At 38.9% G+C, this 24,685-nt stretch overlaps 1 protein-coding gene across 1 annotated transcript in view; it reads right to left on the bottom strand.

Annotated features, from left to right (window-relative positions):
• arl15a (ADP-ribosylation factor-like 15a) overlaps positions 1–24,685 on the bottom strand; it is a 115,213-nt gene that overhangs the window by 69,126 nt on the left and 21,402 nt on the right. Inside the window, exons 2-4 of the mRNA XM_057356847.1 lie at positions 14,500–14,644; positions 12,583–12,642; positions 2,241–2,449 (exon numbers count right to left, since the gene is read on the bottom strand). Of these exons, the coding sequence (XP_057212830.1) occupies positions 2,241–2,449; positions 12,583–12,642; positions 14,500–14,644 (414 nt within the window). The remainder of the gene's footprint in view (positions 1–2,240; positions 2,450–12,582; positions 12,643–14,499; positions 14,645–24,685) is intronic.

Raw genomic sequence — 24,685 nt, 5'->3', positions numbered from 1 at the left:
TTTGTCTGCCCAGACTGCCCCAGGGGTTGCTGCGGCTCTCCTGAAGAAGTTCCTCGTTTTGTGTTTTCTCACTGGAGAGATTCCACCTTAGTCAAAGTCAAGTCTTGCTCCTTGGTATTTATATTCACCTTCCTTGTTCTTTTCGCTTCTCCTTCTGATCTGTCTTCCCCAGCAGTTTGCATCAGCGCTCCGGTCAGAGGTCATCACAGTCAGCGGTCTTCTTGAGAGAACTAACCGACTACATCTCCAGGCGCAGCTTCTCACCTCTCAGGCTACGTGGACTCTGAGTCGAGTGAGGCCACCAGGCGCTTCCGCCCATCTCAGCACCGGCAGCCCATCCTCGACTCTCCGTTCGGTCTCTCTGCTTCCCTGGAGGGAGAAGCTCGCGACCTGTATTTATATTTTCCCTTGCCTTCACCTGTGACAAATAAAGACTCTGTTTTTTCCCCCGCACTTGGGTCTCCCGTGGTTCTGTCATGACATTTTCTATCTGTGAATCACATTTGCAACATAGAGATGACAGAGATCTAACACCTAGTAAAACTCAAATTTGTAATATGAATTAAACATGTTTAAGTGTCTGAAGAGTACTTGTTCAGCAAAGTGCTTTATGGAGCAGTTTCGATTTCTTCAATCCATGCACCTTCAACACAGTAAATGACAACCATTGAAAACAAGAGATCTGTTTACAGAAAAACGAAACTGCTGGGATGAAGGTTGTAACTTCGTCCTGACCAGATAATAGGAGTCAAGCGATTCTCCCAGTCAACATTGGATTAGCTTGGTGTAACCTCCTCAGCTCAATCTGTGGTCTACATCTGATCAGAGGCTTGAACCTTCCATTTCACCCACATGGTCATAATCAGCAATGTGTCCTTAAACATTGTTTCTCACATTTATTACCTTTCCCCGCTTTCTGTTTAACGGTGTAGACATGCATTAATCAAAAGCATCCTTTTTACATGTTCGTATATCACTTTTAAATCATGGCTGGTTTGATTAAAATAATACAAATTAAAGGGGTGGTTCACATAAAAATGAAAACTATGTCATTGTTTTCATGTATGCGCCATGGAGCTCTTGTGAATGTGCATTGAAGATAGACATAGAAGAGACGTAATTGTTAAATACAGTAGTTATTTTTGGGTGGGTTTTTTTTGTGCACAAAAAGTATTCGCTTCATAAAATTAAGGTTGAACCACTGTAGTCATATGGACTATTTTGACAATGCCTTTACGATCTTTCTGGGCCTTGAAAGTGGTAGTTGCATTGCTGTCTATGGGGGATCAGAAAGCTCTCAGACTTATCTCATCAGAAATATCTAAATTTGTGTTCCGAAGATGAACAAGGGTCTTACGGTTGTGGACCGACATGAGGGGGAGTAACTAAATTTAAAGTAATCAAAACATATATATATATTGCACTTTAACCACCAATGACACAAGTGTTGTCATCTTAGCGACTGATCAGTTTAGCTTTATTCAGTAGATGGCAGTGCATGTAGTTTAAATGGTCACTATGTAAGATACGTAACAAAAAATATGTTAATAATACAATGCGATGGTGTCTTAAATATGCTAATTAGAATATGATGTCATCTGACAACATTTAGCTACTTTCCGTTTAAAATAGTTGGCAACACTGGATATCGCAAAAATAACAAAATATCACAGTCAGGTGGAACACATCAAAACTCATAATCCAAAGACTTGTCGCCCACTGAAGCAATGCATGCATGGTGTGTACATAGATATTTTCCAGTCCTAGATGCATAACTTCAGTACCAGACTGTCACACTTTCATCCGCCTCTAGATTTAACACATGCTTAGAAAACTTCAAGTGTCTTCAGTCATTCTTCCTCTGTCTCGAAAAGAACAACCGCTACCGGGTTGTCACAGTAAGCGGAAAGAGACTATTAGTCAGCCGGCCCACGTCACAGCATGTTTACATCGACTGCTCTGGCTCTGTATAGAGGTGGAGCTATCCACAACATCCTATTCCTTCAACGTCAATGCCCTGGCCAGTCATCTTCCGAGACTGACCCGTAAACAACGGCTCTTATTGCATGGTAAGAGGACACCCTCCAAAACGCACACTTCCTATCTCTCAGTCCAAACACTTCAGAGAGTGTGTAAATACAGAGGCCAGCAGCCCTCAACAACAGAGGATCACATAGAAGATGGTGTTGTGGGCCAAGCACTTCACTTAGAGCTATATTTGGTGTGGAAAGTTACCATACCTCTGGTACAGAGCGGGCAGCTGGTGAATCCTGGTGGTTGGCGAGAATGAGGAACGGAAGGGTGCAAAGCTGAGGATGCTGCAGGGTCAGGTGGAGCTCAGTTCGGGACGCCTTCATCTCGTCATCGGACGCAGCGCTGTTGAGGACAAAAACCACACCTTGGGAACCTTGGTAATATCGACTCCAGTACTTCTTGATGGTTTCTGCTCCTACATATAGGGACATACAAAGAAAACACATCTGGTTCGTGTACTGTGTACATGAGCATTTCTGATGGTATCTTCACATAGTAAATTTAGTCTTGGCAAATTCATCTTGCACAAATTTTAAATACTCATGGGGACTCCCATGGAGGTCTACAGACAGATCACATGTAATATACTGAATTTCTCAATGATGTAAATCACATTATTCTTATACTGCTGATCAAACTGAATTTTATTTTTAATTACAATGCTTCAAAACTAATTATTATTTTTTTGGAGTAGACTAGTATGCTTGGCGTTTAGTCATTCAACATAAATCCAATAAAACAAAAAAACGTAAAGTGAAATAAATCATGAAATAAATCATGAAATAAATCATCAGGCATTACTTCTCTCACAGCAATCATCAGATCACAAGAAACATATCTGTTGACAAATCATGATGACGCAAGTTTGTAGAGCTCTTCAAGTCTCAAAGGAAACAAAAAGAAAATCTTTTTTAAAAAATGAAAAGAAAATGCAAGAAGTAATGTCCGAACAAGCAGAAAAAGGAGCATTTCGTTGGACTTGCCAGGCTAAACTAGTGCAAAACTACAGCCTACAAATTTCCTCGGGAGATATCAAATGGCAGTATGGTCTTTCGATAAATGTTTTCTAACACAGCTAGCTCAGAGTTTCCAGCTTAGTTCAAATTCCTCACTTGTTTTGCTTGTGCTCGTAATTCAGCGAGAAATTAGAGCAATACCATAAATGAAATAGGAAAATGTGTTTACATTGTTTGGACAGGAAACATTTGTGTTGTCATAATAAAATGACAAACATGTTCAGTTCAGTGGTGTTACCCTTAATTTGACTAAATCACTTTACTGTTTCAGAATAAGTGAGAAATACAGTGATTTTGTAGCTGAACCAGTCGACCATATAGTGATCTATGCCGAGGTCACGCATATGATCCCAGTGGAACATGAGTTGATCAAAATAAATAAAACTTTGAACACTCAGTTACTTTGGATAAAAGTCTGCTCATGTTAAGAAAATGAAATGAGGAGAATATGAGCGAGTGAGGGAAAAAGACACCACAGTAAATAGAAAGAGAGGAAGAGAAGGTTCGCAGATATCACCCTTGCGTGTCATCCACAGCTGCTGTTGCAACAGCTCGTGAGTGTCCAGATTCACTAACCATGTTCTGCCTTTTCAGGAAGTATCTGGGCTAGCTCCAAGACTCAAATGTTTAGCTCAAGCGATGCTGGGTTTAAATTCAACATGCGGTTTTAGTTACACAATTTTAATGCCTTGAATTGATGTACATAACTTCTATTTGCAGTCATTTGATTTTAATAACCTTTCTTGAATACTTGACACTGATTGGTCAATCGCAGTCTGTGATTGAACACTTTTGTATATTGACTGTTAAACTGTGTAATTGACAGTTTTATCCTGATTTCTTGCACATGCTGTAATGCATACATGATACAAGATCATCCTGTAAGGGCATATTTTTGTGACAATGACTGTGGTTGTATACATTTTGCCTCATGTGTAAGTTATGTGTGACTGAGACCTACATGTGAACAAAGTGAGTCATCCACCAGTGTCTCTTGTCTTCATTTTGCTCAAGCTCACAGGGAAAAGTCCTCCACCATCCAAGTTTTATAGTCCATAAGTGCCATGTGGTGTTTCCCAAAACCTTCTCACGTCCAACAATGTAATTTTCCTGTAGGCCTAGTTCACAATGAGACAGAACAGTTGAGTTCAGAACAATTTTGGTTCTGAATCTGCGCAATTCTAAGAAATGAATTTAAAAATGACAATATTGTGTAGCTGGTAGCTAAAATCATAATCAGATTAAATGAATGTGCAAAATTTATGAAGGACATATGTTCTGTAAAGTCTGAAAAGCTTCCTTCAGATTCTATATCTGCTGGGAAGTGGGAACACATCTATCATCATATTGACATCTTCTGCCACCTGTTGGTCAAGAGCCTTGTCAGAGGGTAAATGTTAATATGCTGGTTGCACAATAATAACAGAATCTCTGAAGAACCACACATACAGCATCATGAAACTGAAAACGTGTGACTAAAATGAATCTCTGCAAAATAATCCAATAACCAAAGAACTTTGCTTGCAACGATGTTGAAACTGTCTTGGCTGCTTTGTCTGTCCACATCTCCAGGGTACAGTGTTTCATTTTAACTCATTAAATGTCCATCAATCCAGCCTGGATCCCATCAGGCAACTTACGTCTTGAATTGCCTTTCCGTAGCTCAGATCCAGGTCATGGTATTCTGCTCTAATTCATCTAACCTCAAGAAGTAGACTGTTGAAACAACCAAACCTAAAAGATCTTTATATTCTTTTCTCTGTAAAAATCAGTTGGTAGGCTACACTTTATAGAAATCCAAACTGTGCATATTTCCACGTTAAATGTGTTCAATTACATAGGCAGAAATGCAGGTGCAATTATATTGAGTTAGTATTACTATTATATTTACATATTATTACCAGTATACAGTAGAGAATATATACAGTAACTTAATTAACAGCAGCATTTTGAGGCCTTGGGCCAACACATTGGATATTTGATACACCAGCACGATTGCAAGTGTTTTATTGCTTTCATACAGAACTCACTGTGTATACAGAAAGTGGATTATAATGAAGTAGCCTTTCAAATCTAATCTGGACACTCAGTTCATATTTGTGTTCTCTGGCAACCCAACCAGTTTGAAAAAAATACAAGCAATCAAGTTTTCAGTGGCGTCAAGTAAAGCATGGAGTGATAGTCTGTATGAAACAGAGCATATTGGTGGAGTGGAGCAAAGAGTTTTGTAATTACTCCGTTCCGATTCCATTCCAATTAAATACTTCAATGTTTCCATACCACTAAATCATTAGTGACATTCATATTTAAATGTTATTAAATACATTTAATGTTACTAAGTCCAGACGTTACTTCTGGGTTTGTGGTATATAAATATTCCAAATCTACGGTCTTGAACGTGGCATTAAACACAGACCTACTTGTAGGTTGTACTTACCACTTGAATAGCATTTTAAGTCGTACATCTGACTTATTAAGTCGGTACAGATCCTTCAAACCCGACCCGGACCTCGCGAAAAGTGTGACGATCACATTTACGTAAACATCTGAATTGACCAGAAATATTAAAACAAATACATTTAACTGACATTGAGGTTCTCTGTATTATCTCTGACTTCAGGATATGAACTGAACTAGGATACATGTTTCATTGTATAATTTCGAAATTTCATAAAATATTGCGTAATATTGTAATGTGTGGTTGGCACGGCACCATATCAATAGGACGAGATGAAATCAATTCATGACTAAAAATCTGACAAAAAGCTATTAAAGCCTACCTAAATGCATGATGGATAAGATATGAATCTTTAATAAAAATCTATTCCGTTATGTTCCCGCCTGCTCATCCAGTTATCACTTTTCATCTGTTTTCCAGCTGGTTCAAAATCCTGTAGAGTAGCCGTTCCATTAAAAAAATTGATGACATCATAGATGTTGTGTGCTTTCCTTGAAGCTATGCTTGATTTGAATATGACATCTTGTGGGAGTCTGTCAAGTTTATTTAATAAAATAAGAGTCATTGTTTAGCTGCTTGAGTTGCATTAATGTAATCATAGGAAAACATGACAGCGGTGTGTGTCATTGTAATCTACAATCACATTCAATATTCATGAATGATGGAGACAAAACCACTGAATAAACAGGCAGGACTAATTTGGTTTGGTTTGGTTTGGTTTGGTTTTCATAGCAAACTACCCTGGGAGGACATTCCAAAAAAAAATGTACAGTGAAGTCCAAATATCTATAAGAACACATTGACAGAAAACTTGCAATGAAGTTTTAGAATTTAGACCAATTGAAAACAAAAAGAGTTATGTAAAGGGCAATTCCGTGAAAATGTCAACCTTACCATGAAAAAATGAAGTTTTTACCAACGGTTTTTACTGTGGTAACAGCACCGATATTAACATTTGGTGGTTCAAATACTCATGTGAGATCTCTCTTCAAATTTGTAAAGCATTTGTTTTATTTTTAGTGCATGATTTTCAGGATTGTCACATCCATAACGCTACATATTCCTCATAAATGGACACATGAAGATTAATATAAAGTAACTATTTTATGTTCTTTAAAGAGGCATCCCTTCTCCATTCGTTGGGTATTATTGCTTCAGGATTGTGCATTTTATTTGACAGAAATCCTACAAAGTTTATCGTCTCCCAAAAACCGCATCCTTTTTTTGTCACATCCATAACGCATGTTTATTTCCCTTTTTTTAAATAGAAAATTTTTTCATAGACTGACATTTTTTGATGTTTTGACTCTATCAACAAGGGTTCCGTAAAATATAAACAGATGGTTCAATATATTCGTAACAAATTCATTCTCTGAGCATTTTTATGTCACGTCCATAACGCAAAATGTCACATCCATAACGTTGGAATTGCCCCAAAGAAGAAATATTTCAGATGCTGCACCAATGTAAGCAGGTTTATAATGTCAACTATGTTAACTTTACAAAAGGTGAGAAAACAAATATTGCTTTCATTAAAGTACTTTTTGATATATTTTTAAATAATACAATACATTACACACATCATCAGAGTCCATGTTATCGTTCAAGAAAAAGGGAGACATACTAAATATAAAGGACCCTATTTTACATGTGATGTTTTTCTGAATGTGCAGCCATGAAACAAATCACCAAACTAATGAATACAAGAATTTCTTATGTCTCAAAACATCTTGCTTAGATCCAACATACAGTACATTATAGGAGAGCTTCTATTTAGTCTGAATAAAAGAACAATCTTGAAGCTGTTATACAGCACATACCGTATGAGCAATAAACCATTTGTTTTCCATTACTCTTCATAATGAAGCAAGACCTTATTATTTTCCCTTTCATTTTAGTCTTGGTCTGCTCGAAAGACTAATTTCCGACCACAGATCTTTGTTGGTGCGCATGCTATATTTGCATACCTTCAGAAGAACACAAACATATTATTAATCCGAGTTGAACTCAACTCCGGTCAGCGCAACAGTCTTTGAAGTGCCCTAAAAGAAGCCAGACTCCACAAACTAACCCAAGAGAGCTGGTAAAACAATAAACAAATTCAAACGGTTTGCATATTGCTAAAAAGTATAGGCACACTTTTAGTTGCTTTGTGGGCCTGCAGGTAAGCCACACAGTGTCATGTGGTTTTCTAGAAATTTCATAATTTAGGAGTGAATGGAACCATGTTTAATGTAGAAAAATATTGACTGATAGAGAAACCACATCTCAACAGTCTTGTGGATCAATTTTCTTTGACATCTGTGTACAGTATATTCTTGAGGAAACAATAAATTCCTGACTAGGAACATTGTGTTGGGCTGATATGTAGCTTTGGATGAAGGTATTAAGATAAATAAAGTACATTTTGGCAAGATCTCGGCAAAAAAATGTTGGCTTTAAAAATAAAAACAGACATTTTTTGGCATGCTGTTTTTTATTCAGATGATGTCAAAAGTTTAGCCTTTCCAAACCTACAGCAGATTTGTGGCGAGATACTCTCGCAAATAATGCAACCTGGCCGTTATCACAGATGCTTGTTATAACTACTCACATAATCAAATGTGAATACTGATTCATTAATTTGACATTAAGAGATTAGGAAAAAACATTATCAGGGTAGTTTAGTCTGTGGCTAAAAATGAAATGGTAAGGAAATGAATAACACTGTCTGACATTCACAGCAAGGGCTATCTTCACACATAAAGTCATGTCTTATCTTCTTTGACGTCATTGTCACTGAAGAGGGCAAATTCGCAGACACCATTAACAGATGCCTCCTCACTGTGCCAGTCATGCCTCACACCTAACGGAAAGACTGCTAACACACATGGGCATTGCTGGCCTTTGTGTCAAAGGGGTAACAGAAGCGGATTGCCTCTTGTTATCAGGGTGGATTATAACATGGATAAGGGATGTGGTTTGTTAGCCTCAGCAGGACAACGCAGTTCATAACAGCCTTCGCACCGCAAGCTGTGTGACAAACTGCCGATATGTCACTATGGCAAATGCTCACAGTTCACATTCTGAACTTTCTCGCAGTCAGATTCATCCATCCTGTCGAGGCTGTGCCACAGTTTATACGGCACCATTTTTTTAACAGGAGGCTTGTTCATTCTCCTGCTTCCTTCCAGTCATGTTGGAATTATCATATTCACGAGATAAGTGTATGTGAAGGACAACATGATGTTGTCATTTTCATTCATGCCCTAACTTTAAGCAAAAGTTTTGAGTCTGAGAAAGTTAATAAAATCAAATTTGTGGTCATTTCAAAATTATTTTTGATGAATGATAGTGATAAATGTTTCCAGAAAATAGCAATTTAACCAAATATATGTGACAGGTTTATGCGATTATCATTTTTGGGGCACCCCAAAAATATTTAGATAAAGTATAAATCATAAAGTGTGAATCCATACTGTAGATAAAGCATGAAGCACGCTCCTAATCTCTATACTTTGTTCTTCACATTTAAAGGTGAAACACAGAGACTGAAATTGTCCAAATTAATGTTTCTCTGACCAAAACTTTACATCACATTGTAATTGTGACTTCAGAGTGTGTAAATGAACAAATTCAGCCTGTTTGTAACTATTTTATGAGTAAAAATGTAAAAAAGCAACAATGAGGCCCCACACCTGACGCCGCCTCCAAACCTTACCATCACTGTCACAAAAAGCAGATCGTACTAAAATGTACTAATGAGATATGCTTATCATAAAAATAGGGTATATGCACACAGAGCGATGAAGTATTTCCGCTAAAATCTCAACCAGCTCTGTTACATCCGGTGCAAGTAGCATCCATAGGGAACAATGCCGTTTTTCACTCGGTCGCTTCAAGATGCACATTTCAACTTTCAAGCTACATTTACAAATATGAAAAAAGAGCCAAGTAAACTTTTGCACTTACTGGAGGCTTGATCACAGATGCACATAGCAATGCTCAGCCGTAGTGCTGTTGGTTCATTGAAATTTGAACGTTTTCTTATACTAAACACAGCGTTATCGCTTGGTGAAAAATTACCTCAGCACTATGGGAGCAGAAGTGGATCGCTGGCTGAGATTTTAGCGGAAGTACGTCATCGCCCCTTTTGCACATACCCCATTATCCACCTTATATAATACTTGCAAATTTCCATGAGACTGAGCCGAAACTTTCCAGGATAAAGATGATAAATGATAGCTTCTGGTCTTCCCACACAAGGCAAGGTTTTAACAAATTTGTAGTTTGCGTGACAGCAAAATGCCAGCTAATAAATGGACAGCAGTCAAGAAGAGAATAGAATAGAGAATGTTTCATCTGTCTTTACTGTGCTCCTGGAATATACATTATGACACGAGTGCCTGTGAGATGCTGTGTGCTTACTACAATGAGAGGGTTCTAGAGCCTGGGGCACATCAGTCATTGAGTAAAAATATAGTTCTCACCGCTCTTCAAAGAGCAGGGGAGGGCTTGACAGTTGTAAGCTTTGAGGACACATGCGAGAAGGTGGTAAAAAAATGCATTATTCAGTTTAGCAGCGGAAACACACATAGTCATAGTTGTGAGTCAGACTCCTCCAAACTTTCAATTTCTTTTTCCGCTCCTCAAGCATTACGTTTGGCTTTCAGTAGTAGTTTTGGGGAAATCTCCAGGCAGAAGGGATATTTTACACTTCTGTAGCATTACTACTGTACTTTTTTAAATAAGATCAAACTACTGTACATTTAGTCTGTACTGTAAACATTTAAGTTCCATGAAAATTCTTTCCAGGGAATAGTTTACATAAATTAAAAATATATGTTGCGATGTGAATTAATCATGACATTGCATGTCCTACCAAGGTCAAGACCAACGGATGACATTTATCAGGGCCGTTGAGTTGTCAAAGTAGCCACTTAGTCACTAGAGTTGCTAAAGTGTTTGAAGTGCATAATGACAAGCACAGAAAATGGTCTACAATTCATAAAGAAGGTAATATGTATTATTCAAATAAACATTCATGCGTAAGTTTGGTGCATTTGCCTACAACTACACAGGCCAAACGTACAGTATTACCTCAGCATGCAAAACTTTTCCAAATACTGTGATAGTTCTGGGCATCTTGAATATGTTACCAATACTCCTGTATTACTTCACCAAGATTAATGTAGTCAGAGAGGAAACGTCTCGGGAGATTATATGTGTCAGTTACCAAAGGAAGGCAGTTCACGAGGCAGGCATTAAAACTCATGCACAGCACATCTTTTACAGCTCTATAGTCAGGCACTATACATGAACTTTCAGTCAGCGCACATGTGTCCTGCTTCAGGTGATACATCAGCTTCTAAAACGGCCTCAATCCGTTAAAAACAACCCCGGAGACTCTGACCTCACCTGCTGGAGAAGCTTCATTTCATTGCCCACCATATGCATTTCAGATTTAGTCAGGCCTCCCCTTGGTTTACTGTGTTGCCGCTCTCTGTTGTTGTCTTAAAGTGGACTCTAGATTCTGTTGCGTTAGTATAGGGCCACTTGTCATGATACAGACTGCACCTGTAATGTCCCCCGCGTCCCCCCAAACACATAAATCACTTCAAAGCAGCTCCCCTAACATTCTCATAAACAGAGTCGGGCTCAGCTTGAAGATTTATTTCACCCACTACAGGCCTCTCTTCAGCAGCCCTATAACAACAAGTATCTTCCAGCATCATACCTGTGGCCTCATATCTGGCCCAAAGGAACAGTGCTCTCAAGATAGTCATTCGTGTTAGTCACAGGGTTTGTTTGCTACAGGTGTGGAGACAAAAGATAGAAAACTGGCAGTTTGCCTCACATGTCTGCTTGTCTATAGTGCTGAACTCACAATATGCATGCAGATGGAGCAAGAAATCAAAGACTTCTTTTTAAAGACGGCCGAAAGACAGAAAAAAGCAAATGAACGATGCAATTTGCTGAAACAAATGGAATACTTAAACGTGGATGTTTGCAAGCCATTTCGTATCAAACTCAGGTAAATTGTTTTTGTTGAACCACACCTGCTTTCTACACCTTTATATCTTGCGTAATTGTAAAGTTTTTACAGCGTTTTGTAACCGTGGATCAATAAACACAGCGTTGAGAGAGATCCCCTACAAAAAAATCATAAATTTCAGCTGCCTTAAATTTTTAAGTTAAATAAAATTAGCTTTATGAGTCAATTGAACTTTATAATATTGAACTGACTTAAAAAATCGAGTTGTACAGTAAAAGTCAGTTCATTATAATTTAAGTTTAATGGTAAAATTTAATTAAGCTGTGTAACATAATATGTAACATAAATGTCACATAGTTAAGTATACTGTATACTTTATAAAAAAATATTTAATAAAATAAAATAAAAAATTCATTCTCTCCCTTGCTTACTCCAGCTTTAATCCTCCTAGTAGCATGGCCTTGTAAACTAACGGTACTGTTTAGCGTGCTGACAACATGTTTATATGCTCTCCTACTTGTAAATCGCTGGATAAAAGTGTCTGCCAAATGAATAAATGTATGTAAATGTAACTGACTGAAAATGAGTGTATTCAGACATTTATCTAAAAGATGTGGTTTTAAATATATTTGCTGTTCAAGCTACTAAAAATTAGATTTTTGCTGCTTGTCTGAACAAAGAATAAGATAAAATCAGTTAAACTCAATTACCGAATTTGACCAACAAGCAAAGCATACTGTAGAAACTCTGATCGTGTTTTAGATGAATGCTACAAAAACCATAGATGTCAATGAGTTATTTACCAGCTTTCCCTGTTTACAAGCGCTTCTAACAAGGGTACACAACCTGCCAAAAGAGACGCAATATTTATTTGCTTAGCAAACACCTCCTAAACTAGACTGACCTGTAATGCCTTACTCTTTAAAGTCACCATGCAGCTGTGGTTTTACTGGGAAGTAGGAGACACTGAGGTAAGTGTCCATTCTTAGAGTTCAGGTGGCTAAACTAGGAGATCTGTCCTAGAGACCACTGGATTAGCCTGGCAACAGTCCCTCTCTCCACGTCTTGAAGAAGACATGATTCTGATTTGTTCTCATTACCTCCTAGCTCCTTTACATTCAGTATCGCGTTTTCGAATCCCACTGCCTTGATGCTGAAACCTGTGAAAGTAAACACAGCTGTGTAAGGAAAAAGAATAAAAGAAATGAACTGAACACATACGACATGGCATGTAGAGGGAAGGAGGGCAAACTTTTGTAATCGATTAATGCAATGCACTTTTTGCTTAAATTGCTTGTGTTTATAAGGCAAGTTTCATCAAATGTTCAGCAGATGAGAGTAAATATGCCATCAAGAGGTAAGAAGCTCGGTCTAGGTCTGTTGGCTTAGAGCGCCTCTGACAACTTAATCTGATCATATTTCCATGAGGGCTGCAAAACAACTCTTCGCTATAATAAACATGTTTATTTTCACAATTACTGCTTCACTAGACGGCTTAGGACAGATGTTCACTCCATAGACGAGTCATTGGACGCACATTCAGAGTTTGTGGACTGTCTAGCACGCCGTGTACATCACACTCAGATCATTACGATGTACTTCACACACAACTGCATCTTCTCTTGTGAAAAGAACCACTTGTGTTATGTGCAAAAAAAGGAAGTGATGTTGTCCATCTGAAGGAAGCAAGGGACGATGATTCATGAAAACACCAGCCTGTCGCCAAGGGCTCTAATGAAATCAACACTCTTGTCATAAGAAAGAAAGTCCATGTGAAAAAACCCAGATGTTCTGAAACGCAGGCACGTATACGCACATGATATTATGCAAGTGCAGTCTTCTTTCTGTGGTGAAGGAGTGGACTGTTCAAAGGGTAGCTCTGAGGTAACTGACCAGAGAGATGCAGCAATAACGTTAAACAGTTTCAGCGATCCAAGAGGCTGAGGAGCAGTGACGGGGCAGAGATTTTGCAGACGTTCTAGAGTGCTGGGAAAGTGTAGAACTGAGCAAGAGTTTGAAGGCTTGGACAAAAACGATGAAATCGAAATTTGTTCTGATGATTCGTAGCATTTGTTTGAAAAACCTAAGCTGAGGTCTGTATTCATTTGCGGTTTGTACCATTAAGTTTTAATGACTAGGTGGGGTCCAGAAGTGATTGACAGCCTTTCAGTACATGGGTGTTTGTTTTTATACCAGAGTGGAAAGTTCAAATAACAGATTATTTATTAGGTTTGTTATAAGAAGGTCACATTAAACCATTCTGGAAATACATTTTCTCCATCCGATATTTTGACAAGAACATCCCAAAAAATGATTATTAGATGATAGATGACCATGAGCTGTTTTATCATTGATTTTTTTTTCTTAGAACACAAAAGAAGATATTTTGAAGAATGTTGGTAACCCAACAACATTACATCCCATTGACTTCCATCGATGGACACAAAACCACATTTCCTTTTTTTCCAGAATCAAGGGTCAAATACAGGTTTTAAATGACATGAGAATGAATAAATGATGGGAGAATTTTTATTTTTGGGTGAACTAGGGTGGTAGTCAATGGTGACCAAGAACTGTTTGATAAGCAAAAAGAAATTTAAACAGATTTGGAACAATTTGAGGGCGAGTCAATGATGACAGAATTTTTTTTGGGGGGGTGAACTGTTCTTTTGAATCCAGGCTAAAATCGCATAATTCTTACAAATTTTTTAAACTTTTTTACTGTGTCTAAGTTGTGGGGTCATAAATTTGCAATCAACATGTTAATGTACCGAGAGACAAAATGCAAGAGAAAACATGAGACATTGAATGTGTAAAACATGTTTAACTAAGGGCTTTTTGTTCTCAATGTAATAACCAAATTGACATAATTCTCCTGTATGCATATAAATACACAGTTGGACAGTGGTAGTCAAATATTAGCAAAGAATATTTTTGTTTTAAAAGGCCCAAAGGTGGCATTCATTTTTTGTTTTTAAAACGCAGCAGCAAACAGCATCAGAGGAATGTTCTATTACCTGTGGTTGGTACGGTGCCATCACTGATCTCATTACATAAGCGAGATAGCAGACTGGTCTTGCCTGCGCCGCTCAGTCCAATGCAGACAACATCATACTCTGGTCTAGTTGGAGGGGCTTCCTTACAACACAACGTCTGGAGACACTAATAGAAAAAACAGAGAAAAGAAAAACACGTTAGTGCTTATGAGTGGTGCGGTTTTTACTGACATACTGATGGTGCTAAAATATACAATATAATGTTTGTCAGGGAAGAAAGAAAATAAACTAAGGAAGTTCCAGAAAGTGTCTCTCGTGAACTGACACATGCTAATGAAGTAACAGAGAAAGAAGACGTTCGCTGATCCAACAAACTAATGCGGTGATTTGAAAGCGACACATCTGGTGGACACTTCCTGAACTCAAAACAAAATGACGTCGTTGACAAAGCAGACATCACAAAGATCTTGCATTCCCTGTTGTGAGGTTTACTGACGCTTTTACATCAGCATACCTGAGATCTCCTTTCCTACAGCAGTTTGTAGCATGATATCAATGCAGGCTTTAGTGTATTTGCTTGCCCTAACATGCAAAATAGACTGTTACCAGACAGATTCTAACGCGGTCTGTGTCTGTTTAAGGGGGAGAGTGTGGAGAGAGAGAGAGGCAGGGAGGATTCTGTGAGCTTGCTTCCTTATGATAGCAGACAGACCTGTCACTTTATGAATCACTGTCTTTGACTTGGGGCCTGCTGGGAAACATTAGGAGGCAAATGCAGTGTGAACCGTGAATGGGATGGTTAAAGCTGGTGTGGAGAGATCAGTATACAGAGCTAAAAAGAGATGTCATTTATTAGCAGGACAGAACTAGTCTGTGCCAGGCAGGGCTTGATTCTGCCTTCACCGCTGGATTATTGTATTTTACATGGAAATATAACCATCAGCATTATGGGGCGGTTTCCCGGACAGGGCTTAAGCCTAGTCTCAGACTAACTTAAATGTAAACGGTGTCTTGATTGAAAACAACTTGCACTGGCATATCTTAAAATATATCAGTGCAACTGTTTTTTCTCAAGACGCACACCAGTAATGCTCTTTTGTCAAGTATGTTTTTAAAAATGACTTAAATATCCTAATTTAACTAAGGCCTAGTCCTGGTTTAAACTAATCCCTGTCCGGTAAACCACTCCTAAGTAAATGAGACACTACATCATTGTAGAATCTTGATAAGGAGTTGTTTTCATTTCTAAGTATGTGTTATGTGTTAAACAAAATCTGCCTATAAAGCTTTTTGGCTTTCATGCAGCTCATCTGGTACAGAAGCTGCTTTAATAATGCAAAGTTGATGGGTTTGATATACTAATAAAATAAAAAGCCTGAATTCACTTTTAAGTTCTTTGGAAGAAGTTTTTGCCAAATGCATAAATGGGCAATTCCAGCGTTATGGATGTGACATTTCCAGTCAAAATTTGAAATATAAATTCTTTATTACCAATATATTGAATCATTTGTTTATATTTTACTAAACTCCAGATGATAGAGACCAGACATAAGAAAAATATCAATCTATGCACGAGTTTTCTATTTTAAAAGAGAGAACAATTCATGCGTTATGGATGTGACAAAAAAATACACTTTTTTGAGAGAAATGTACCCAACAAATGGAGAAGGGATGGCTCTTCATAGACCATAAAATAGTTACTTCTTATTTTTTATGTGCCTATTTATGAGGATAATGGACGGTTATGGATGTGACAATTCACTTACCTGACTATGGAAAACTATGCTTTAAAAACCCTAAAAGCTTTAAAAACCCTAAGACTTCACATGGGAATTAAAACCCGTAAATATTGACATCTGACCTATCAGTATGGTGAAAACAAACAAAGTTATTCAACTCCACTTTATGTAAATGCAAAAATCCATAAAGTAAAACCTAGTTCTGACACAGAGACCTGTCTTCTATCTATAAACTACTTTGTAGGTTTTGTAATACTTTCTGAATCCTGATCTTAGGCCAAAAAAGGCATGCTGGTAAACATGTCATCGGTTCTGGTATCTTCCATTGCAAAAAGCCTAAATGGCTTTCACAGGCCTTCTCTACCACAGAGGAGCCGTTGTACTTAGTCGGCCAGGTCGGCAACACGTGCTTCTGCTTTGTCACACAGCAACCCGGACATCTGCTTCTATTAGAGCAAGAAGATGCCACTGATGAATTTACCCTATTCACCCCCACCTTCACTTACAGTGCTCAGATGATAAATTTGCATCAGTTGCTAAAGGCAAGTCCTGGAGCTTTGACCCGTGGCCCTGTCAGGGTTCCCACAGGAGCACACGGCCACACACTACAGCGGCATATCAGAACAAAGTAAAGGATTTCCCATGTGTCCAAGTAGTCACGCTAAGTATTTCTTTCTATGCCCGTGAAGAACACAAAACACAACGGGGCTTTGAGAGAGAGGTTTTGCGCTCTCCTGCCCAGAAAGATTTTCTATTAGTCGACAAACTCTAACTATTGATTGATTCTGCTGGCTCTCATTACAGTATATTAATTGTTTTCTCCCACAGAAGCCCCGAGACATTACCTCACTAGTGTAAGCGAAGTTGTAAAAGCTGATTTACTGCATTTTATGTAAATGAAGATATTGCAGGGTATTAATATTCCAGACTGTGACACGGGAGCATTGCATTTTAAGATTAAATGTTTCACTAAAAGGTGCTCAATAAAATCTCTCCGGCCCCCCTCATAGCACCCAGCCTCCTATTTAAAGAAGATGTCAAGACATCAAACGGCTGATGTAATTAAAAGGCCTGGCTGGGATCCATGCCCTGGCACCAAAACAAAGATATAGCAGCATTACAATCCACCACGGCAGACAGTGGAATACAGCTGGGCCAAATCCGCTCAGCATTGCCACAATATTGAACCTTCAGCCCTTATGGAAGCGGCACGGAACAAAAACAACTCCCCGCCTGCCAATTTCTCCTCAATGGGTCCACGGCTGACTGAAAGATGCCCTGTCTGCCCCACGCAATAAAGAATGCCAGACTTCCATCATGAGAAAAGTAACGCGACTCGACGGCAGCGTCTGAGGCGAGCGCTCGGTGGGGTTATTGGCATGGCATGTGCAAGCAGTTAATTCCTTACAGTCTAGAAAACACACATACTACCAAGTGAGGGGGACACGGACATGCGATGGCCAGTCGATTGCTCACTTGTCTGCTCTATTTTAAATGACAGCTTTGTATTTTTAGAGCCAATAAACGAGGGGGTGCGAGAGAGGGAAGCACCACACAGACAGACGGAGCTCACGTTTCACTCGTTTGCCCTCTGAGAGTGTGGAAACACAGCAGGCGTCTGCCATTGGAGCATCAAACGGTGATGCCACTGTGTGTTCCCCATTCGCCGCCAAAACAGCGCCGTTTCTACAGTGTATAGGCCTATGTGTCTTTGGTGTCTCTTTGATACCAACACGGTTTGGCACCTAAAAATATTTCTCCTCAGAGTCAAGCAACAACATCCAAGCATTACTTTCAATTCCAACTATAGGAAAGAAAAATGACAACACTCAAAATAACAAATCTCAGTTGTTTCTCCTAGACAGAAATGAGGTTCAATGATGAGCAAATGCAGACTTCTGCTTAAGTCAGATGTTCCTCTTAAGTGTTTCAGAAGACATCTCAACAATGCCACAAACTTTGCTAAGATACCAAAGTCTGCCGTTAGAAGTCAAAACAAGAGCTGAACTCTCTTAGTTCTTCCAAGACCGGCTAATCAGAGTTACGCTAGCAATATACATTTTACAGCTCCACATTAACTGCATGGAAATTGTCTCATTTGTGCCTAATTCTTCATTCATTAAAAACTAAACTCCACTATGTTTCTGGAGAGCATTTCAGTAACTAATACTACCAGCAATCCGAAAAGAAATTTGGATTGCAATACTGAATTTGTCATAAAACTGAGGTAATATTGATATCCACTTCAAACCAATGCATCGGGTTCATCTTTCAGGGATTTGAAAGTGAAGTGACGTGTGGCCATGTATGGTGTTACATACTCGGAATTTGTGCTCTGCATTTAACCCATCCAAGTGCACACACACAGAAGTGAGTAACACACACACCTTGAACACACACCCATAGCAGTGAGCAGCCATTGCTGCGGCACCAGGGGAGCAGTTGGGGGATCGGTGCCTTGCTCAAGGGTCTCACCTCAGCCGTGGTATTGAAGGTGGAGGAGAGCGCTGATCATTCACTCACCCCCTACAATTCCTGCTGGTACTGAGGCTCGAACTGGCAACTTTTGGGTTACAAAACCGAGTCTCTAACCATTAAACCACGACTGCCCCGATTTGGAGGGTGTGTTTCTGGAACCGAACGCAAGAATGTAGATCATCTCCCTGCATTGAAGTGCAAACGTCTTTGCCTCATCAGCGTTTTCCATCTCGCTATCAATTTAGGGTGTGGAAGTAACCTGCTCTAGATTTAATAACACATTGGTATATTATTACCGTTCCAGCAATGACCAACAAATATGAAAATGCCTGTGCGTAATCAATCAAAGCGGTGAGCCGAACAGCCTTAGGTCAGGCCAAAACAAGTCTGTAATGAAGTGCATCTGATAAAAATAGCACTGCGGAGTGGAAAATATTGTAGTACAATTAGAGCAGGTCCAGACTCACTTCAGAACATCATATTTCACTCAGCTCTGTTGACAATGCCATCCACATGCTGCCATATTGAGCGAAATCCAATAAAATCAGCATTATGTTCTAAATGCAATATAGGGACTTGAAAAGAAACAGACTTGTCTCTGTTTGGGGTCATAGAAACCCCAGTGATGAGTGTATAATAATAATGATGGGCAATTCCATGCAAACGTCAACCTTAAGAGTGAAGTTTTCACCCTACATATAGGTCAGATCTCAATATTTGGTGGTTTAATTCCCGTGTGAAGTTAATATTTTGTGGTTTATAGACGGTTTCATCTTAACAACATAAACAAATATTACTGCTCAGTGCTCATGCACACTTTTGTGACTCCACGTTAGCTTCCGGTACACATTAAAAACAATAGAGTGCCTGTAGGTTATTTCTGATAACAATCAAAAGAAACCGAGAAGAACTGTTACTTGGCTAAACTTGTCTCTCTAATATTTAGAATTTAGACTGCGATACCAAGCTCAACCGCTAAATGTCATTGTACCATACGGTAAATGCGACCAAATACATGGCCCATTGAACAAATTACTTATTTAATAAAATGAACCTACAACAAAATTCAACAAATTGTTTATTTAGAACACTTATTATACAATAAAATTATAATATAAATTAATAGTAATGTAAATTATATAAAATATAAATAGTTATATTATTAGACACTAGCCAAATACAAACCGGAAGTTAACTGGGGGTCAGGTGTGCGCACGTCCGATCAAACGGTCTATAAAGAGCCATCCCTTCTCCATTTGTTGGGTATTTTTCTACTGCTTTGTACATTTGAAATCCAAGAAATTATCCTGTAAGTATCTTGTCTCTCAAAAACATGCACCTTTTTTGTTGCATCCATAACATATTCATTTTTTTCGTTTTTAAAGAAGAAGACTTATGCATAGAGGAGTATAGGAGCATAACGGGAGTAACAGATGATTCAGTATATTGGTAATAAATACATTCTCTGAGAATTTATGTGTCAAGTTTTGACTTACAATGCTAGAATTGCCCTCATAGTTTAACTATTTGTTTAATCCTCTGCTATATCACAAGTCATGTACATCTCAGATGGGTGGTTGTGTTGTCAGGGGATAACATTATTTTTGGAGTTTGACCCCAGCAAAAACAAAAAGGTAAATGCGTGTCAGAGAATTTCAAACAGAAGCAATGCATTTGATGTTACATTTCTTTTAAAGCATAATAGTGTTGTTATTAGGTTTAGGTTTATAATCAATTCTTACAAAATTATGAAAAGTCATGGAGTACCAACACAACGCTTCAATGCTAAGTATGTCTGGGAACAATTAACAGGCTTCTGGGGACTCTCAAACTGAACATGAGCATTAAACGGTTTTAAAACTCACATCTAATCAATAGTAATACCAGCATCAGCTTTTACTGCTCTAATGACAACGACGATGCCTTTTCTGCATGGGCATTTCAGGGTCACTTAGGTTTGTTTTTATTGTGTCCGAAACGGACTACAGTAAGGGCCAATGAGAAGGCGAGGGGGGGAGGGGAGGCTGAGCGCGACACCAGACGCACAGACAGCTATGAGGACTCAGGCAGACCGATCTGAGCTTGGCATTCCCAAACAAACCTCACTATCCTCCCAGCCGGCGACCCTTCCCTGCCCAGACGCCCGCCAGCAACACTTGTCTGCGGGGCTCAGAGGTGACCTTTGAATTGACAGCACTTTATATGGACGTCCAGATGGAGCAGCAGCGGCTCTCACTGATATGTGTGTAACACACACCAGTCATAACACGGCTCAGACTACTCTCCAGCTCATAGTGAGAGTATGCGGCCGTCTGGGGTGGCGGGGGGTTACTTTCATTCATCTTTTCTCTCTTCGTGTTGATGTTTGGGGATTAAAGAGGGTTGTCAGGCATGGGTGATGGGGGGTGGCAGTTAGATGGGCCGCGGCGGAGCGGAGATTGTGCCAGTGTAGTGGCATGCCACGTTTGGGGAGGCGGGGGGGATGGGAGGTGGTAAATGCCAGTGAGACTGTTGTGTCCACACCATACCTTGCTGTCGCCATACCAACCACAGGCTGGCTGCTGCCCGGCATGTTGGGTAAACTCGGAGGGAAACGACTATTAATAAAGTACTATTTCGAATGCAAGCAAATGTAATTTTACACACATTACAGATTTTAGTGTATTAGGTTACAAACGCTGAAAACACCATGTCATAATTTTGCAATTTGTAATGCATGCACATGTTATGACATTGCTTTTCAACACATTCAGCTCTAAATAAAGCATTTATAGAAAAAGTTCAACACTTTTTTATTTTTAAGAATTAAATAATTTATCTCATAGAGTTTTATTCACCTGCCATTATAAAGACACTGTTTTTAAAGATTCACAATGTTTGATGGATTTTCTTTTAGAATTGCTCTGCAACATGTTGTTTAGTCTGGCAATGCCTATGTCATACCTGCAATGTGTGCCAGTGAAGGTCTACACTTCAAAAGCCATTACACACTCCACTGAAGCACACTATTGTTCAGTATGTAGGGCTACATCTCCCCCTAGCTATCACTCTGTGTACTTATCTCTGTCCAGCATTGGACATTGCTGCTGTCAATCACAAACATATCTAGAGGTATGCATATGTGTTCTCTATTAACTACAACTTAACCTAACTCATCAATTTATTTTTGTTCGGAATTTACATTATACGTACGGAAGAGTTTCATGAAACTTTTAAACTACTGATCCACATTGAAGATCAATCCTGCCCAATCTCAGTGCTTTTTTGACGAAACTCATGACGAAACCTTTATACATTTCTTTATTCTGCTGAACACAAAGAAAGGTATTTGGAAAATGTTAGCAACTGACATTTCTGAGACATCATTGGCTACCATAGTAGGAAAAATTAAAATGGTAGTCAAGGGTGTCTTAGAACTATTTGCTTTCCAAAATTCTTCAAAATATCTCATTTTGCGTTCAACAGAACAAAAAGAATTATACAATCATTTTTCCTACTATGGTAGTCAATGATGCCACAGAACTGTGAGTTGCTAACATTTTTCCAAATATCTTTTTTTGTGTTCAACCGAACAAAGAAATTTATACAGGTTTGGAACAACTTGAGGGCAAGTAAATTATGACATAATTTTCATTTTGGGGTGGAGTATCCCTTTAAAGGTGCATTAAAAATGCTGTGTGCATAATGCATTGGTGTGTTTGGAGTAACTGATTCTCAGCTTTGAGATAAATTTAAGGAGGCTTGTCAAAATAATTACACACTACACACATGGTTTATAAATACATAGCGCAGTAAACTGACTACAAAATATTACCATAAGAGAGAACAAATATTAACAACACATAAAATTGTAGTTTATGTATTTTTTATTTCCTGTGAGCTTTTTGATTTTCTATCCATTCTATCCATATGTTAAAGTTTGCCTTTTTGCAAAATACTTTTTTCCAATAAATACATTAAAGGTTTAGTGATTTGTTCATATTGTACCTCACACCTCATATTTTGATGGTATGATCTAACCCGAGGGGCATTAAAAGCAAATATTGCCCAAAAATGCCCCTCCAGACATTACTTTTGGCCACTACTGTATAAGTAAAGAACCAGTTTTTCTACTTTGACTATAGTACTTTGACTGCAACAAAGTAAAGAAATGTATTTGTAATTTCATAATGGTGTTTTGCAGTTTTGACTCTGGAAACTAAATGTTCTTGCACAAACCCATCATTAAAGGGACAGTCATTTTACATTTACCTACGAGTTGTTCCAAATCCATATAAATGTTTTGTTCTGATGAACACAGAGAAATATATTTGGAAGAATGCTTATAACCAAACAGTTCTTGGACCACATTGACCAATTACTTTATAATTGTTTTGTTCTGTTGAACACAAAAGAAGATATTTTGAAGAATGTTCTGGGGCACTTTTAACTATAGTAATTTTTCCTACTATGGTAGTCAATGGGGTCCAAGAACTGTTTGGTTACAAACATTCATCCAAATATATTTCTCTGTGTTCATCAGAACAAAGACAATTATACAGATTTGGAACAATTTGAGGTTGAGTAAATCATGAGAGAATTTTCATTTTTGGGTGAACTATCCCTTTAAAACAAGAGGACATGTGATTGTTTGATGTTAAACTACTGAGTAAATCAACATGTGCATTTTCAATTCATTCCCTCAAAAACAAAAAAGCATCTGCCTTAAACAAACAAACAGAAAAACAGACGGATCTCCAGAGGTCTGCAGGCTGGTTACGTACTGGCCCTATGAGGAGATGATTGAGAACTACAGATATTCTACACTCAAACAAAAAAAGCTGGGTTGTTTTCAACCAACCACTGGGTTATAAATGGACTGCTGGCTGGGTTTTGTCCATATTTACCCCAACCATGGGTTGAAAACAACCCAGCATTTTTTGGAATAATATACAGTACCTCAACAAAGCAAAGACAAAGCTAAAAAAAGTTGTGAAACCGAGAACATGGAGTACACTTTTCATTAGGTGATTGTCACTGAGTCCTCATGTCAGGTTACTTCTGGCTGGCCACATGAAAGAGCCCTAGTAACCTACATACATGGTCGCTTCAGTTCCCCCTCACTTAGCCCCCATGCCCCTTTATCCAAAACAGGAGACAATGGAGCGGTAGACTATACTGACTTTGCCCACGACAGCCACCCCCCCAAGCTTCTCTCCCCACGCACCACAAACACTTCAACCTCATCACAGGGGATTATCAAACCCTGTGTAGCTATTGTTCTGACCTACCTTGGGTGGCTCAGCTTCACCAGAAAGCTCTCTTTTACTGTCTGCAGAAGACCAATGTGTAGGGAGGTGACAAACCCCCAGAAAGGGGGAATACAGAGGAGGGGGGGGCGCAGCTGTAAATCTTGATGTCACCAACGAGAAGGCTTTTGCGGACCATTACCATAAATCTGACAAACGCTAATTTGATGGGAGGCTGTATCTGTCTGGGCTCTGGATGGTCTAGACTGCCTATTGAGAGATCCTGTGGCAGAGGGAACGTTTTGTTCCCCCACCAGGACCATCTGGATATAGCAATGAGCGGCACAGTTCACACACTGCTCAAAGTGAACCTTTTCTATAAATTGTACATATTTTTTATTCCACATGCATGGTTTAATACAAAGAGGTTTCGAGTACAGGAACACATTTGTGGCAAGGTACAAGATAGATCTGCAAGCACAGCTGATCCGAAAAGAATCAGATGCTACTTTCCCTGTTGAAAAAAACAGCATATGCTGGTTAAGTATGTTTTGAAGCGCAGTAGCTGGTTTGAGCTTGTTTAAGCTGGTCATGTGCTGGTCCTAAACTGGTCCCAAGCAGCTAGCTCCTATCTCATGACCAGCTCATAACCAGCTAAGGACCATCTTAAACCAGCTCAAGACCAGCTTAAACCAGCTAAGGACCAGCTTAAACCAGCTAAGGACCAGCACATGACCATCTTAAACCAGCTACCATGCTTCA

This window comes from Triplophysa rosa, linkage group LG2 (genome assembly GCF_024868665.1).
Source record: "Triplophysa rosa linkage group LG2, Trosa_1v2, whole genome shotgun sequence".
Lineage (NCBI taxonomy): Eukaryota > Metazoa > Chordata > Actinopteri > Cypriniformes > Nemacheilidae > Triplophysa > Triplophysa rosa.
The sequence above is the reverse complement of the archived record's forward strand: the minus strand, read 5'-3'. Positions and strand labels throughout refer to the sequence as shown.